Source organism: Zonotrichia leucophrys, chromosome 3 (assembly GCF_028769735.1).
Source record: "Zonotrichia leucophrys gambelii isolate GWCS_2022_RI chromosome 3, RI_Zleu_2.0, whole genome shotgun sequence".
Lineage (NCBI taxonomy): Eukaryota > Metazoa > Chordata > Aves > Passeriformes > Passerellidae > Zonotrichia > Zonotrichia leucophrys.
In genome coordinates this window covers 36928234-36945922 of record NC_088172.1, presented here as the reverse complement: position 1 = coordinate 36945922, position 17689 = coordinate 36928234, and the positions used below count along the sequence as shown (strand labels likewise).

Below are 17689 nucleotides of genomic sequence, written 5' to 3'. Positions count from 1 at the left end.
CTTCGTGCTGGGAAGCAGGGCAGGGATGTGGGGTGGCCCCAGCAGAAAAGGGAGTGGTGAGGGGGACGGTGCTTTTCACGAGTCCTTGAGGCCGAAAAGGTGAAAGGAATCCTGTGTGCTTTAGGAAGAACATTGCCAGCACGTCAGAGAGATGATCCTGCAGCTCTGCTCAGCCCTGCTGAGGCATATCTGGAATGCTGTGTCCTGGTCTGGGCTCTGTGAGAGACATGGAGCTCCTGACGTGAGTCCAGTGGATACTATGGAGATGATGGAGTGGAACATCTTTCTTACAAAGAAAGGCTGAGGGGGTTGAGGCTGTTCAGCCTTGAGAGGGGCCTCATCCCGGTCTGTCCCTTCTACAGGAAGGGTTCAGAGCAGGGCCCAGGTTCTGCTCCAGGGGCTCAGCAAGGGCACCAGAGGAATGGGCAGGAACTGATCCCAGCAAGTTCCACCAGAAAATGAGGAAGGACTTCTTTACGGTGCAGTGACCGAGCGCTGAACAGATTGCCCAGAGTGTGGAGTCTCCCTCACTGGAGATATTCCAGAACTGTCTGGACACAATCCCGTGCCATGTGCTCTGGGTAATTCTGATTGAGCAGGGAGGTAGAATCACTGCGGTCCCTTCTGACCTATCCTGTTCTGTGATTGTGTGAAGGGGGTGACGAGGGATGTGAGGAATGGTGAGTAGGTTATAAGAGAGGAGGCTGACTGGGGAGTGATGAGGGAGCTGTGAGGGGGTCATGAGGGGTGATTTGATGAGGGCGGTGATGAGAGGAGCGCTGAAGGGCGGATGAAGCGTCTGACGCGCGGTCTAACGAGGGGCGCGATGAGGGTGTGCCGGGGCCGGGGCCGGGGCCTGCCCTGAGGGGCGGGCCCGAGGGCGGAGCGAGATCCCCGTGGGTGGAGCAGCGGCGGTGACGTCGCCCCCGCCTGGCAACGGCGTGGGGGTGGTGTCGGCGCGCGGCTCTCGCGGGACTTGGCGCCCCCCGCCGTGGGCGGGGCGGAGCCGCCGGTGCCCGAGCTCGGCTGCGGCGGCAGCGGGAGCGGCGGGACGGGACGGGCGAGCGGCGTCTCTGCCCCGGGCCGCCCGCGGCTCGGAGCTGCCTCTTCCACGCCCGTAGCGCCACGGATGGAGCCGCAGTGCCCGGCTTGAGCGTGTCGGCGGGACCCGGAGCCGCTCCGCCGAGCCTGGGCGGGCGGTCGCAGCATGGGTGAGCGCGGCGGGGCGGGCGGCGGGACCGGCCCCCTCTTCCCGCTTCTTCGGGGGCGCCTTCGCCGCCCTTTGTGTGAGGGGAGGGCGCGGACCCGCGGAGCCTGGGGCAGCCCCTGAGATGGCCAGGGCGGGAGCGGTGTCAGCACCCGGGGCACGGTGGAGGAGCTGCCGGGCCGGCGAGTGCGGCAGGTGCTCGGTGAGCGCTCCCTCCCGGAGAGGCCGGGGCCGCCCCGTCCCGCCCGGCCGGCCCCGGGGGCTGCGGAGGGGCCCGGGCTGGGAGGAGGCGCGGGGGTTCCGTGCGTTTCCGTGGGAAGAGCGAAGTAGGTGTGCAGCAATGCCTGGTGCTGCTTGGAGGGAGTGGCTTGGTGAAGCATAAAAGTTTTTATGGCTAAATCCAGCCCTTTCGCCTTTTTTTTTTTTTTCCCACTCAGCGTCAATTTGAGCTGCGCCTTCGCCCATTTCTCCACCAAAGCGGAAGCACTCACTGTATTTTAAAGAGAGTGAGTGTAGAACCCCTGGGAATGTTCCTGTGTTCAGGATGTGTCAGTTCAGGTTCACACTGGGAACAGTCATTTGTGATGGGTCTGGTTTTTAGTGTAAGTGTCGGCATGGGGAAGTATCAACGTGTGAACTTAAACGCCGCTCTTGAGAGCCCTCTTTGCCTATAGCGACTTCCCCTTTGTAGAGATTTCGGACCTCACCGGGGTCCAGAACGGTGCGGGGATCAGTTCGTGTGTCTCTTACACCTCCGCCCTGTGTGCTGTGCTGTGCAGGGGCGCGGGTGGCAGCGCTGGTCTTCAGTGTCCGCTGTGCTTGTGCTGCTCTGTGCAAACATGCCCCATCAGAACGGGAGTAAAGCTTTTCCAGTGGAAGGGTACCTGGCTTTTGGATAGCCTTTCTGCCTCCCCGTTGTGCATGGAAACGAAGAAGTGCACGGTGTGCAGATCAAACGTGCAGTTAGTGAAGCGAGAAGCGCTCCTCCTGGCTGGTGTTCTGCTGATTATCAAGATCTGCTTTCAGAGTGTTCATCTCAGTGGAAGTTGTCTTATGAGGTCAAAGCGCACTTAAAATGAAATCTGAAAATAGAAAATGAAATTAGTGTTTTAAATTCTGGTAGAAGCCAAACATCTCACTTTCAGATACTTTTTGTGATTATTCAGAATAGGTAAGACTTGCTCTTGATTTCTTTTCGGGCTGCATTGTTTTATTTGCAAGTGAGAAATGTCTGCCCAGGTCATTATAGTGGCCCGTGATGGTAGCTCCTAAAGCATAAAGGCTTAGTGTGCTAATTAAACTTATTGAACTCAGGCTGTAATGCTGAAATGAGAAACACCTCTGGATTGACCTATGGTAGGTTGGGATTTATTAAAATCCTTAGTATACTCAATTAGTACAGTTAGGAATACTGTATAGCGACCGAGTCCAGTTCATGATTGTATGTGATTATTCTATGACATGGTTTTATGTATTTTTGTCCTCAAGTTTCCTTTTCTAAAGGAAATCCTTTTCTGATGAGCATAATGAGCATGTTATTACGGTTCTAGATATGACTGAACTGAGGGGGTGCACACACTGTGAGTATTGCTGTTGTGTGGGTTATTTATTACCATAACAATTTGTGTGTATGTGCAGTTACAGAGCAGTTCCTGCCAGGATGGTGACCAAGCTCTAGAAAGGAGTGTATGATAACCTCAGTGTCTTTTAAACAGATTTTCTCTGAAGGTGTTGTCCTTTATTCAAATTTTCAAGTATTTCTTTATTGTGGTCAGAAGGGGTGAGGAATGTACAATAAAACAAAAAAGTAAGAGTGGAAAAAGAAGTAACTGTAGCATGCTCTGCACTCACTGTGATTAGTAGTTGCCTCCCAATTTATCTTGGGAAGTCATTAGTTGATTATTTTATTACTGGTCTCATGGTAGAGCTCGCTCTTGATAAGAGATTGTCTGTTATGTCAGCTTGTGGAAGGGATTTGACATGTAAGAGGTGGCTTAGAGGGGAGTGTTGAGGTATCTTTGATGAACTCAAGGATTTTTGAGATTTATGGAGAAGTAAGAACAGCCAGCATGACTCTGGAGGAACCAAAAGGAGAAGGGCAGAAGTACAGAATGCCTTGGAAACAAGTTCTTTCATGTTCTTCTGGTAGCTGGAAATTAATGTTTCAAGAGCATGTGTCATTCAGGCGTCTGAAGGATGGGGAGGGGGATGTGATCAGAGGTGACACACACAAGACCATATAAAGTTATTGGTAATGTCCAGTGACACCCTTGAGTCCTGTCATTATAATTCTCTACCTTCTGCACTACAGTAATCATGTGTGTATGACTCTAGAAACGGCTTGGTAAACAGATTAAAGGGAAAAAATGTATTCAGATGTTCTAGGTAGAAAAGACTTTATTTATTGAATTGTATTTTGCTGTTTTGGGTTGATATTAACTTGGAGAGATTAGCTTCCAGCTAACTGTCATATGGCTTTATAACTAAGAAGGAAACATTCCAACAGCAGCTGATAAATTGCCACAGTGGAAAACTGCAATCCACTGAACATCTGTCAGTACCTTCTTAGCTATATGCATCCTCCCATCTTTTTTATTTCCAAAAATTTGTGCAGACTTTGATTTGTGGTTCCCATGGTTAGTATATCTGAATTTGCTACATGTTCTCTTCAGAAAAAATTATAATTTTGGGATACTTTAAGAAACCAGACATACTTCTTCATTGCCAACAGAATAAGTATAAATATATTTGGTCTACAGAGTAAGTTCATTGAACATTGAACTTGTGTGAAGCCTTTTGATAGCTTCATGTTGGCGACAAAAAACAATCTAGGAGGTTTTTGTAAGCAGACTTAATACTTCAGACATGTTGCTGTGAAAACAGTGGCAGTTTCAGTATTCCTCAGTAGTATTCCAAGAACCTGTTAGAACATTTCTTCAGGATTTGTTCTTCAATTCAAAAAGAAACAAAAACCCCCTCACAGAACAATCCCCCAACCAAAAATCTACTCCATACACCCCCAAACAAATGGGGTAGGATAGATGAAGAGTCCTGCTGCTGCTGCTGTTTTTACCAGGAAATATGTAAGGTGGGATGTACAGCTGAGTGCATTTTGTAGAGTGAAATGATTATCAGAAGTTGAGTTGTTAAACCCTTCTGCACTCAGGTACTTGATGAGGCTGATGTTGACCAGCTGTACCTGTGGTGCTCAGCAAACTGGTTTCGTACTACCATTTTCTTTATTGTACACAAAACCATAAGGGAAGGTGATGTAAAACTGATTCTGGAAGATATATGCCTAAGCTACTGGGAAGCCAAATTACAGTACCTGGGAAGAGTTGATGGATCCTGACTTTGGGTGAAGACTGAGCAGAAATTGCTTCAAAAGGTGCTAGAGCATCTGTCAGCTCAGCTCTTGCCTTTTTTGTTTTTTGGGTTTTTTTCCCCCAAGAATGTAAGAACTGCTGTGCTGAGAGTCCTGACTGTGGAGACAGGAAGGAAGAAAAGGATATGGAAGGCAGGTTTGTAGTGGAAAGTTTTTTTTAGTTTGTTTTTTTTTTTTTAAATAAAAACCCCTAGTCTGGCAGTAAGTGATTTATGAACTTTCTCAGAGGTGTTTGTGGTTTCACGGGATCTTTTTTTATACATAGTTCAAGACCGTGGTTGTCCATCCCTGAGGGGCTCAAAAAAGCCTTGTGGTTTTTGCCAACCACTCTCTGTGACAGTGGGAATCCTTGTTTAGCATATATGGGAATGAGTGGGGGAAATATGTCCTTTCAGCGTGAGGTTTTTTTGCCCTGAAACTGTTCCTTGTTCTACCAGACTTCTTTGTGTTTTTGAGAAATGGTGGGTGATTGTTTGGTGGCTTCATACTGACAAGTCTCTCTAGGTGTACTTTTATCATGTACTGGTCACCTTTACTGGATAGTTATTTTAGTATTGATCATTTTTTCATCTTGTTGAAAAGAGTTTTTCATGTTATTCAGGAGTTAACTTTGTGCAGGGGTGGAATTATATTTACTGTCTTGATTTCTCTTGTTTTTCTTACGGTTCTTGAGAGCTTTAGTTTCAGCCAGGTAGGACCTTGTCCTCGAATTACCCTCACCTTCACGGGCTTTCTCCATTGTCTGCCTGTGCTTGGTTTTTTTTTTCCCCTTAGTGGGTTTTTGTTGCATAAACACAGGAAATGTGTGGTCGGGCACGCTGTGCTGCCTGGGGCTGAGTGAGGTGGCTGCTCTGTCCTGCTCCGGCTGTCACAGCTCTGCTCTTCCCATTCATTTTGCCTCCTCGAGATGCTGTCACACGTGACTGCTGGTCTGCTAGTTCCTTAACCTGGCTTGATAAAAATGATTTGTTAGGAAAGAGCAGCAATGAAAAAGCTTCAAGTGTCTCAAATCATCTTGACAGAAGTGGTGAGTCAATCAGGTGAAATTTGTTGCTTGTGGGTCTGGGGTGTAGCGATTTCTATCAGCTGAGATTGTTGTCTGGGCACTTAAAATGTGTTCTGGGCCTTGGCAGGGGTTTAACCTTTTTCTTCTGCTCCTTTTAAAGTGGGTATTTGTTTGTCTTTTTTTAAACTGCATCCTGTAATTTGTAAGGTAGCTAAATTCCATTCTACTTTTTCTTTCCATAATGATGTTTTTTTGTTTGTGCTCTGAGTTGTGAATGTGCTAATGATCTAAAACGTTCCCAGCATTCAGTGGAGGTGATGCCTGAGCTTTTGCTGTCCCTTACTTTGGATGTGGGGTGGTGAGAAACAGATTTCTCCAGTGCTGTGGTGGTGGGAGCACAACTCTGAGCGTCACCCATGGCTGTCCTGGTGCACTGGTGACAGCAGGACTGAAGCACTAAAACTGCCTTTCCATTTGCCTCTTTTCTGATGTGAATTCTTGTTATGTTAACAAGTGTCCTTTCACCCTCAATTATTCCCTGTTTCCCACCATAAACTTCAGACTTCATTTCACCAGCATGGCTATTTACTTTCTCTGACTAATGCCAGCAAGAGTTTTTGGGTGGGATTGTGTTTTACTTCACTACTTCCATGCAGAATTGACTTTATTCATATACAATCAGTATGAAATATTTCTTTTTCAGAAATCTTGAACAAAGAAAAGGATGCACTGTAGATATTTTTTAAAATGTAGGTCTTGCTACTGCCAGAGTCCTAAATCAGGCTGAAGGAAAAACTGCAGGATGTGTCTGTCTGCCAAATTAGTTAAATCTTTCCACTTTGGGGTGATGTACCCTGTAGAGAGTATAATATGAGGTAATTTAGAATATTAAGTTCACTTTTCTGAAAGGAATATTTATTGCCTATAATATGCTCATGACCCTGATATTGGCTCAGCTCCTCAGAGCCTGGTGCTAAAAACAGCAAGATTATGAGTTTAGTCCCTGTAAGGGCCATTTATTTAAGAGTTGGACTCAATGATCCTTGTGGGTCCCTTCCAACTCAGAACTTTCTGTGAAATCTGTATTAGACCAGGACTGCTTTCAGCAGAATAAATTAGAATATAATATTTTGAATAATTTAAAAAAATGAAGCATTTTCCTGTAATTTCAGCAGTTTATGCAGTGCTGAGCTGTGTTGTTACAGATGAGGGCTGCAGTTGCTTTCCACTTAGTGCTGAAGAACTTTGTGATTGCAAATTGAGTTTAAATTTGACATTGTTGTTGAAGAAACTCAAAATGAATGTTATTGCTTTCTAGTTTTAACTAGATAAAGTGTTGCTTTAAATTATTTAAATGGCTTAAGACTGCACTGTTTCTTAACAGTAAATAAATCCCTGTAAACATGGTACATTTTGTCATTAGAGGCAAATGGTTTTGGAATTAAGCAGTGCTGGGCAATCTCATTATTTTTGCTTCTGCAGCAGCTGTGAATAGGTTTTTGTGGATGGCAGTTATTAATGATTTTTACTTTAATTTTAAATAAAGCAGTTTTGCTAGAGTTCCTGGAAACTTGCCTGGCTTACTATTTAAAGAAGACTTTTAAGTCTTCAGTTTCTGCCTCTTTGATAAAGTTACTAAGTGGTTGGCCTTTGTCAAATGTTTTTGACTGTGGATATAGTTCGATCTTTTTAAGCTGGCACTGAAGTTAAGTCTGAGCCTTCGCTTACCTCTGACTAATAAGCATTCTTCTCTTCCCTTGCTTGTATGAACCAAATAATCTGAAACTTCCCTGTCTTCCTGAATCAGCTTTCAGCAAGGCTGGCTGTCCAAAAACTGAGACTGAGCTCATGGCTGCAGGAGGAGGATGAGGATGCTACTGACACTGAAACCAGCTGCAGCACACTTACGGCAGTTGTCAGTTTGGACACAACAGAAATTTTTTATCTTCCAGTTTTGGCTCTTCAGTTCAATTGTGGCTTTATTGGTAACATACCAATGTACCTTCATTCCTCTTAGTGTGTTTTTATTTCCCCAAATTGCACTGTTCCTTCATTTTTCAGGAAAAATATGAAAGCAAACATTCTTGTCAGAATATTTCAAGTTGTTTCTTCTCATTGCATCTTTGGCACTCAGGCAGAAGGGTCTCCCTCTTTGCTGCTTGAAGAAATAAAGCCGCTAGTTTTGTGAAGAGGGGAAGAATCTCACCACTTAACTCTGAACTTGTACCTTGAGCTGTGAACAGATTTGTTTGAAGGCTGCTTTGCATATAATCTCCCTTGTCACACCGTGGGTGCAGTTCCAGGCTGTGCTTCAGAGATAACTCCAGGCTGCTGCTGGGGCTGTGCAGTGCCTGTGGCTGGCTCCAGTGGCCATGAGCCCTGCTGGGAGCTGAGCTGCCTGCTGGGGACAAACTCCTGTGCCAGCTTGGCCATCCTGTCAGCAAGCTGCATGGCCTCACTGGCTGCAGTCCTTACCTCCTGGGCAAGAGAGTGGATGGGACTGAATTTCAGGAGTCAGGGAATGTAGAGTGTTTTTCCGTTTCTGTTTTAACCTGCAGTTACTTTGCACTAGATCCATGCTATAATTTCATAAGTTTCTTCAGTGTGTCTATATTAATTGTTCTTCCTAAGTGCTGATGATCTGGTTGTTTCAGAGCATTCTTTTTCTGAATCTTTAAAGGGTTTTTTAATCCCTCCCAGTCCATTTTAAGCCAGCTTAATGTTCCTTTTAAACTGTACCTCTAATTTGCAATTTTTTAATTGATTTAATAATACCTTTAAAGAGAAAATAGATTCTAAACAGCTAAAACCTGTTACTGAGGTGCCTTTTGTATTTCTGAAGGTGTTGGTTTTGGTTGTTCTCAATAGAGAAGAGGACTGAGCACAATATGTAAAAGTATGCTATGCATCTGTTCTTCTTTATCCTGATTTTTTGCAGTTGGGCTGGACTTGCAATGTTCCCATCACTTAAATGCTTTTATGTAGTTTGGCTATTTTAGCACTATCATAAACCAGTAAATGCAAGATTAAGTAGAATAAGCCTGCCTAAAACTTGAGGTAAATCACATTGCTATTTGCACTCATTTCAACATCTAAATGTTTCTGTCAGGGAAGTTATTAATTGCTAGAACAAATTGCCAGGGGAATGCTAGATCCATCATTTGTTGGTATGGGCAATCCCTGGATAATGCAGATATCAGTGTCTTCTTTAATCACCCCTTTTGGCAGGTTTAGTGATCATGTGTCCATGCAATGATCTAGTCCAAGACACTGGCTAAGGCTGAATCCAGCTGGAAGAGAACCAGCTGGCTGATCTGGCAGCAAGCTAGTCTGACACACCCTGGAGCAGCACAACTGTGAGACCAGCACAGGGGAAGAGGTGATGAAATGAGAATGAGTAGGGAGAGACCATGCAGGGTCACAGCTTTAGCCTCAGATTGGAGTCACTGTCAAACTCTGGTCTCTGTAAGTGACTAAAGCAGTCGTTCCAGAAAAGCAGAGCCTGTCTGTTTCCCTTTCCAAAGAGGTTCAGTGAAGAATATTCTTTTGTTAAGAGATTTTGGTACGGGACTTGACAAAATTAGCAGGATTTAAAAGCTGCATGAGTGTCTGCAGGGTGAGCCGTGGGCTATTTGTTAGAAACCTCCATGTCCCAAGCAACACTTCTTGCCGTGTTCAGCTGAGTTGGTGCTGTTCAGAAGCCAGGTGGAATGAGATTCTGTGCTGGAAGTGGGGCAGTGGAAGTGCTGAGGTGAGCAAGGCTTTTGAAGCCATGAAGATAAAAGCAAGTATGTTAATCCCATGCTCTCCTGGGTATGGTAGATAAAGAGGCAGCAGATTTTCTTGAGAAGTGCAAACAGCAGAATGTAGCCTTTTAATTAAGGATAAATTATCATGAACTGTGCTGTTTTGCTCTTGAAAATCAAATACAGGGCTTCCTTTGCCTGACCTGCAGGTTACTGAAAATACATCTCATCCCTCAGCACAGGGAAGGAGAGTGTCTGTGAAGGGGAAGATTATACTAAAAACCACTACATTGACACATTCACATTATCAGAAGCCTAAGTGTAACAGGGTCTGCTTTTACAGCCTACCAGTATCTGAATAAGGATGTGGAGTCAGGAAGTAGGGGAATTGGAAACTATCTCAGTTGAGATCCTTTGCAGCTTGAGGAGAGCTTGAAGGCATTTTTTAAATCTTTGTGTGCTATAGAAATGAATATAAAAAAATTAACTGTGAGATGTTGTCAAGTAAAAGCACAATTAAGAGTGTATATAAAATTGCTTCCTCTTGTTTTCATGTGTTCATCACCTTACTAGATGCTTATTCTGTGGGAAGAGTTTGCTCTTCAGTCTTAGCACTTCATCCTTACTGAGAGAGAACTATAAGGTACATGTATGGATTGTAAAGTAAATAGCTTCTAATGTGTAGGCTGTAGGAGAAAACCTGCCCTGGTAGATAACCAGTAACAGAAAGCCTCAGGCTGGATGAACAGCAGATGAAATAAAGCTGTTTATAAACAGGAGACATGCTGTCAGTACAATGAGGCACAGCCTGCCATCTCCATGCAGCAAGGAGACTGGACTGATTTCCCATCAACACAGAGCTGCTGGATCCTGCTGTTCACTGCTGTATCCTGGTTTTTCAGTTCTGAGCAGTGACTGAAGTGGTAAATCCTGACCTTGGTGTTTGAAAAAGCCAAGGTTGTATTGTTGACTCTTCTCTCTTGATTTCACTTTTTTTTTTTTTTTGTGTATGTAGCTGGATTCCCAGGATTATGCCTGTACTTGTGAATATGTGGGAACAACCAAGACTATTTCCTTTGTGTTTCTGAAATCCAAACTACTCCTTCAAGTGACTGTGTTGAGAGCAGTGGAGGGGAGGGTTGGCTTTCTGTGAACTTGCCTCAGGTGCTTTGTCTCCTGATGGCAGCAACTGCTATCCCTTGCTTTTCTGCTATCCCAGACTGCTTTTCATGAACTCCTGTAAGGCCTCTGATCCCTTCTCAAATTCTTCAAATACCAATGGTGGTGTTACTATCAATTAATTCTGTTAACATGCTGTAGTTGCTTCCAAGCTGCATATTTGGTGATCAGCCAACCATCAGGTAGAAGGGTAAGTGTTGGGGCAGTCCTGAAGTTTTTTCTTTGGAAGGACTGAGATTTGAGTGCTTCAGTGCTGACTCTACAAAAAAACCTAAAAATAAAAAATATACAGCTCTTACTTTTAGAGATGCTGCTCTTCTGGCACGTTTCAGCTAAATGGATGTACAAGGGAAGAACTGTTGGGAGTGAAGCAGGAGGATGGGCAGGTAGGGATGCTCACATAACACTGATTTCTTCAAATGCTCAAGATAATGACCAAGTACCTAAAAAAACTCCCTAGTGCATGGCATGGGGGATGATTGATGTGCTGCAGTAATAATGAGCTACCTTACTCTCTGCCAGGGGACACAGGCAGGACAGTAGCCAGCAGGTCTGGGGAAGTGTTCCCTACTCCCTGGCACTCATAGGCAGGCTCTCAATACTGTGTGCAGCTTTGCTCCTCCCTCCCTTCACATGCAGAGGGAATGCCACTGAACTGGAGAGTTGAGGGTGGCTGGGAGGCTGATGGTGTGGTGTGCAAGGAGTAGGTGCAGCCTGGAGAGAACAACCTGCTCTCCTTGGAGGCATGGTGAAAAATTATGAACCAATGCCTGCAAGTTAGGACAGAGGTAATTCCCACTGAATATAATGTGGAAAAATTATTAAGAGAATTCAGTATCAGAAAAGGTGCTTGTGGTAGCTGTGTTATCTCCATCTTTTCAAGGCTTCTAAAATATAGCTGGACAAAGCCTTGAACAACCTCATTTGATTTTGGGATTAACCTTGTTCTGACCAGTTTGGAATAAGTAAACTCGAGAGGTCTTTTCAAACCCTATTTTCCTGTGATTGGAAGCATTGCAGAATGAAATAATGATCTTAACAAGAATTACTTAAATCCTTCTAAATACACGTGGAAATAGATATTTGAAGGACTTGCTCTCTGAACTTTTGGAACATAAATTGACCTAATGAAACAATTTTGCCTCCTTTAAAACTGACTGATTGAGATTGTAGGGTGCCCTTGAGCATTTGCTGTTTTGACTGGCTTTTGTGAAATCCATTTCCTAGAGATTTCTTTCTGTGCTTTTTTGTCAGATATTCAGTTTATTGTCTTGACTAAAATGTCCACAATAAAAAGTAAATGAACTTCATGTCACAATTAGTATGCCCTGACAGCATGGAGTCAGATACAAACACTTGTTCCTGTTGTAATGCTAAGCATATTTTGTGGTTTTTGCAAAATTCCAATCTGGAACCATTCAGACTCTTGCATCATGTCTGTTTTTACAGATGAAGGGAACACTTTGTGCATGCTCCAAATAATGCTTTTAAGTTCCTGTAAATTTATTTCAAAGCCAGATTCTTGCCATGTTTGCACAAGTACTAATTATCATTCAGAATTAGAGATGTGCCAAATTGTAGGCTGTCTGTCAAAGCATTTCTGCATTTCTTCAGAGCATAAAAGGAGTTTTCATTTAAACCCAAAAGGCTTTCAGAGATTTTCTTGTTTTCATAACTCTTGAATTCATAACCTGGAGCTATGATCGTGATGTCCTTTTTGGCTAGGAGACTCCTGGAAAAAAAAAGTCTGCAGCAGAAGCTCAAGCTTTTATAGTAGTGTGGAGTCCTGACAGAAGAAAGGAAACTTCAAATACAATTTTTTATTTTTCAGGGGAATGACTTTGTTCAAAGAGTTCTCAGATAAGCAAGTTTCACACTTATTTTTGTGAGCTAATTACCTAGTGAAGGCTTTAAAGGAACACGAATAAATACGATGTTGACCTTAAGGTACTTTCACCGCTTATTTGGTGCTTTGGATTTGAACAAAATATAGATGAGATATGATTCTTTTGTTCTTTAGTGCTTTTTGGCATGGCTTTGTTTTAGCAAAACTTGTAATTTGGTGTTTTGTGACTCACCTTGAATGTTTTGCCAAATAGATGTTACAAAATTAACTTAAGGAAGGAACAGAGGAAGAGGCATAAATCTATATATGGAACAATGTCTGAGTCATGGCTTCAGAAAATGTGGTGTGTTTTTTTAAAATATGTTCCCCTATGCCCTCAAAGATCTCTGGTTTTCTCTGCAATGTGAATTAGTAGCATTTTTTCACTTCCGCTCGTGGAGATATTTGCTGCCTTTCCTGCAGGTGTCACCTCTCATTTCTGGGCTGGTTTCTTGCTCTGACTGAAGGAAATGACTTGCAGCACAAACCATCACTTTCTGCTTCATGTCACTTCCCAGGCAAAATATTTTGACCTCCGCTATCCTTATAAAGTATTAAATACTTGGAGGTAGTTGAGGTTTTATTCTAATACTTCCCATTTCATGTCTTGTGCTGTAAAGGGAAGAGCCAGCAATGCTGCTCATAGAAGTGGGGGTTAAATTAAATCCACAATTGTAACATTTATTAAATTTATGACTGAGTTTAAGACAAGTATTTCTGATAATGTAGGAGGAGACATGATGGGGTACTTCTAGAGTTGATAAATCTGGAGTGAGGTATCCCTAAAACCTTTTTCTTCCCATGTGGTTGTCAGTGGTGACTTATCATCTACAGCACATTTGTAAAATTATGACGGTATGTGTGAAGACAATTTGCTTTAGGTAAGTGAAAATTGACAAACGTTCAATTTCCAGTTGTGTTTTATCTTATGCAGTGTTAAGCACTATAATGCACTCCAGAAGATTACAGGAGCCTGGAGTGCGAAAATGAGGCATATGTGGTTTGTGTCTTTCAGAGCAGGCTGCTGGGCAGCGTTTCTGCTATACTGTTTAGGTTCCTTCCCAAAGTCTCTTGCTAATTGCACCCGAGCCGGCACAAGAAACTGATGTTTGAGGTGGTTGCTGTTAGAATGCAATGAGTTTCTCATTAGTTAAAATAATTTGAGAGGAAAAGCCTACATTTTAAGCTGTTTTCAACTGTTCATTTTCCTAATTATTCCAGGCATTCTTACTGAGCTGTAAAATTCAACACAAACTTTTTATTAAAAATGCATGGTGAGTCATATCTTGGAGAATGCACCAGTGCCTTACCCAATCTAAAAATGCCAGGCGGATCCAGGGCGGCTTCCAGATGGACGAGTTCTGTGCTGACAGTCCAAGTCTCCTGGCTTTAGACTGTCTCAAGGGTAGACTGCTATTTTTGTTTTTATTTTCCTTTTTTTAGGCAAGCTATGGATGTAGAGGAATTGTTGCTTTAAGCAGAAAGCTGGAACTGGGTAATGCAGCACACAGCAAGTTACAAAATAAGTAAGGAAAATTAGCAGATACTGCAGGGTGGACAGAAAGAAAAGGAAAAAGAAACTTTGAATAAAGTTGCCTTGTCACAGACTTGAGACACTGGCACAGACTGCTCAGAGAAGCTGCAGATGTTTCATCCCTGGAAGTGTTCAAGGCCAGGCTGGGTGGGGCTTGCAGCAACCAGGTCTGGTGGCCGGTGTCCCTGCCCATGGATGTTCTTTAAAGGTCATCCAAGCTATCCTGTGATTCAGACACAAATGTATTTTATGATGTTTTTTGTTATAAAACATACAAATAAATTAACAAATCCCTGCCATTAGCATGTTCTTTTCAGAGACATCCTGTAACTTTGTCAGATTTCTTATAGTCCATGAGATCTCTCATATACCTCACTGAAGTTTCTTACTTACACTTTTGATTTTACCTTTACAGCTGACAGGAAATTCTGCAAAAGTTGGCCCAACTGAAATTAGTCTCAGCCACTAAACACTTCTCCCAAAAGTACCTTCTCACTGCAATGCCACTGACATCCAAATCACAAACTCTCAGACAGTACAATCCCCAGCCAGCTCCTGGTGCTGTCTCACCACCCTCAGCAGCAGGGGTTCCTTCCTGAGGTCTAATCTGAATTTCCCCTCTGTCAGTTTAAGATGAGTGCCTGTAGTCCTGTCAGGACAGACCTTGGGAAAAAGTATATACTGAAAGGATGCAATAAAGTAGTTATCGCTAGAAAGGAGAGAATGTGGTGAGACCAAATAGGAAGTAGCAGAAGTGCTTTTGTGCCAGCTTGTTCCTTCCTCTCTTGCAATGGTGGTTTTTTTCCCTTTAAGCTCAAAGGGCTTAACGTGGGAAGCTGACAGTGGCAGGGCTGTTGGTGCTCAAGTGTGGGGAGGCAAAGACTCACATGAGATAGGAGATAGTGAGTTTCAAAGTTGCGGTGTTGCCATTTTTTGGTTTGCTTGTTGTTGCTGGTTTTCTCTGTGGTGTGTGTTTATTCTGACTTAATTTTTTTTTTCCTGAAAGCTATCTTTATAGCAGTTTAAAATATCCTCAGTGTAAGCACTAGAGAGTACTTACAAAGTTTTTAACAGGTCTTGTAAATGATCACATATCCAACAGTTCTGGCTGGTCAGCCCATGTGCTGAGGAAGCAGAAAGGGGTTTGTTGAGCAGAATTTAGCCTGAGTGCAGCAGTGTCTGACTGCCCTCACCCATCTAATGCTGTTTTGAACTGCTGAGCCTTCTGAGATGGGGTGTGTTGAAGAGAGTGAAGGCTTATACTCACTTCAGCATGAACTTACTTTAAACAGAGCAAATCCTGTTGTATCCAAGCTGAGTCCCCGCTCGGTGACAGCAGGGTGTTTGTGGTGCTTCCAGAGGCTGAGGAGACATAGCTGAGCTGGTTTTATGTAGAATCAGCTTGGGTCCAACACTGTGTGTTTGTATGTATTGGAGGCATCCTGCTTGAAAGGATTTTTTGTTTGCCCAGCAGCCTGAACTAATAAATTGTACAGATTTAGGTTCTCTGTCTTTGAAATAATCCATGACTGGAATAATTAGCTTACAGCTGTTTGGGAATTAATTGTGTATGTTTAAAAGAAAATGTACATAAAACGGCATGAAAATATTTCTATTTTATTGGCATTGTGTTGTATTATTTTAAACTAATGAAAGAATTCTCATGGCTCTGGGCATTTTGCTTAAAATAAGGCCATAAATCAATATTTGAATAAATGAGGTCAGCATTGTCTTAAACTGCAGAGAACTTCCTCTGCCACATCCCTTCCTTGTGGCAGCAGAGTTTGCTTGGCTGGCACATGGGATCAAAGCTTCAGGAGCAGGAGGAGGTGTGACTGCTTTGGTATAAAGCTGTTTATCTGGACTGGAGCTGGCACAACTGGTGTGGTTCCCTGGGGAGGAGGCACAGGTAGAAATGGCTCTGCCATGTGTCACTGCCACTCCAGGGGCTGTACAGGAGGACTCGACCTCGTTCTGAGCTCCTGTGAAGGTGAAACATCTCACTGGTGCTGCTCAATGCTTGCAGTAGCCCTTGTGATGCAACTGTTTGAAAGTCCTCCACGTGGAACTGAGTGTGATGGCTCTGCATGGCTCAGCCCAGTGAAATAAATGTCTGCTCTTCTGTGTGGTGTGGCTCAAAACTGGTGACTGTACAGTTAAATATGTGTGGACTGCATGGTCTCCATTAGCTAATGACACTTGTTCAGTTTCATAATAGCATGGAACTGCATCCTTACCATCAGAGTTGACAAGAATCCAGTGGCCTTGTATCAATCATGTGTTATGTTGGGATGTGATTTCATGGCAGATACTGGCTTTGAGCAAAGCAGCAAGTCGTGGAGGGGCAAGTTGAGTGGAAAATTGCTTGTGTGAGGGACCATATTGAGATTTTAAGTTTTGGACATTTTTATGTCATTGTAGTTTTAGTCTAGTCCCATGGACACAATGCCTGTTAAAGATTAATGTGCATCAGGTGTGTTCCTGGGTTTAGTTTCAGTGAAAATTCCAGATTACTTTGTGAGACTGTTCCACACTGAACTGAACCACCACAAATGAGGGGGGGTTTGGAGCTTCACTGAGCAGGGTGCTCCTGATCTGGGATGTAACAGGGATGTAGAGGTTGATCTAAAGTGGGTTTGGAGCAGTCCCATGTCTGACCCTGCAGTGAGATGTCTTAAGGAGATAAACTTGCAGAAAGTTGTCATTACAAGCTTTCTCTTGAACTGTTTTCTTTATCTGATTCCCCAGTATTATAAATAACTACTAATTTAAGCAGAGAGCAGGGGAAGGGACCACTGAATGCACACAGAAGAAAGCAGGAGATCACAACGTCCTTGGGTTAAGCTGTCTTGGAAATACAGCTCTGTGGGTTTCCCCACTCTCTGTTGGTGATGTAACTTTATTGGGCACCATGAGAGGGGAAGTAGGAAATACTGAATGTTTCCATCTGTTCAAGGTTCAGTCCCTCAGGTGTTTCTCAGTTGGATGGTTATTGGGGTGTGAAGGGAAGGCAAGGACTTTTGCACAAGACCAGTGCTCAGAGTGGTTTCCCTGATAGTGGGACATGTGAAGCACTCCTCTCCAACTGAGGGAGAGCAAACCTACATCTGTACCCCAGAGGAATACTTGGATCTTTGGGGAACTGGTCATTCTGGGAATTTATAATCAGGAGTGTGAAGCAGAACCTGGAGGGAGCTTGGCTGCAGAGCAGTGGGAGCTCTTGGCCAGGATGGATTTGTCTTTGGTTCCCAAACCCTGGTGCTCACCTTGTGCATGTGTCTTTACAGGGGAGCTTTGTAGACAAAACTCGCAGTTTGAGGTCAGGAGCTAGAATTTTAAGGGTAGTGGGAATTCTGTCAGGCCTTTCTATTTAAGCATCTGGGTTGTCATCAGTGACTCAGGTCAGGGTGACAGGAAATTATATGGTATTGAAGTGGAAGGAAAACATTCTTATAACCACGTCTTATGTTTAACACTTACGGAAGTGTTTTCATTGTTCAGTGTTTAAACACCTGAGCTACTTTTTCAGTGTTAAGGTCTGTCTTAAGTGGCTGAACATATACTATTATATTAATATTAAACCAGCTGGAATTCCTATAGCTCATAAATGGTAGAAGCATTTTTGTGGGAAAAGAGTTGGAAAGATCATTCTCCTTAAGTTCAGCACCTGATTTTGAAAGAGTTGTGAAGAAGAATATGGTAATGAAAAGTGTAAGATTGTGTCCTCTGTGGTTCTTTTGTCTTTAG

General features: G+C 43.5%; 1 protein-coding gene across 1 annotated transcript in view; it reads left to right on the top strand.

Annotated features, from left to right (window-relative positions):
- Positions 1-1013: 1013 nt before the first annotated feature.
- The window catches only part of CD2AP (CD2 associated protein), a 76208-nt gene continuing 59532 nt past the window's right edge, over positions 1014-17689 (top strand). Inside the window, exon 1 of the mRNA XM_064707819.1 lies at positions 1014-1211. Coding sequence (XP_064563889.1) covers positions 1208-1211 — 4 coding nt within the window. The 5' untranslated portion in view covers positions 1014-1207. The remainder of the gene's footprint in view (positions 1212-17689) is intronic.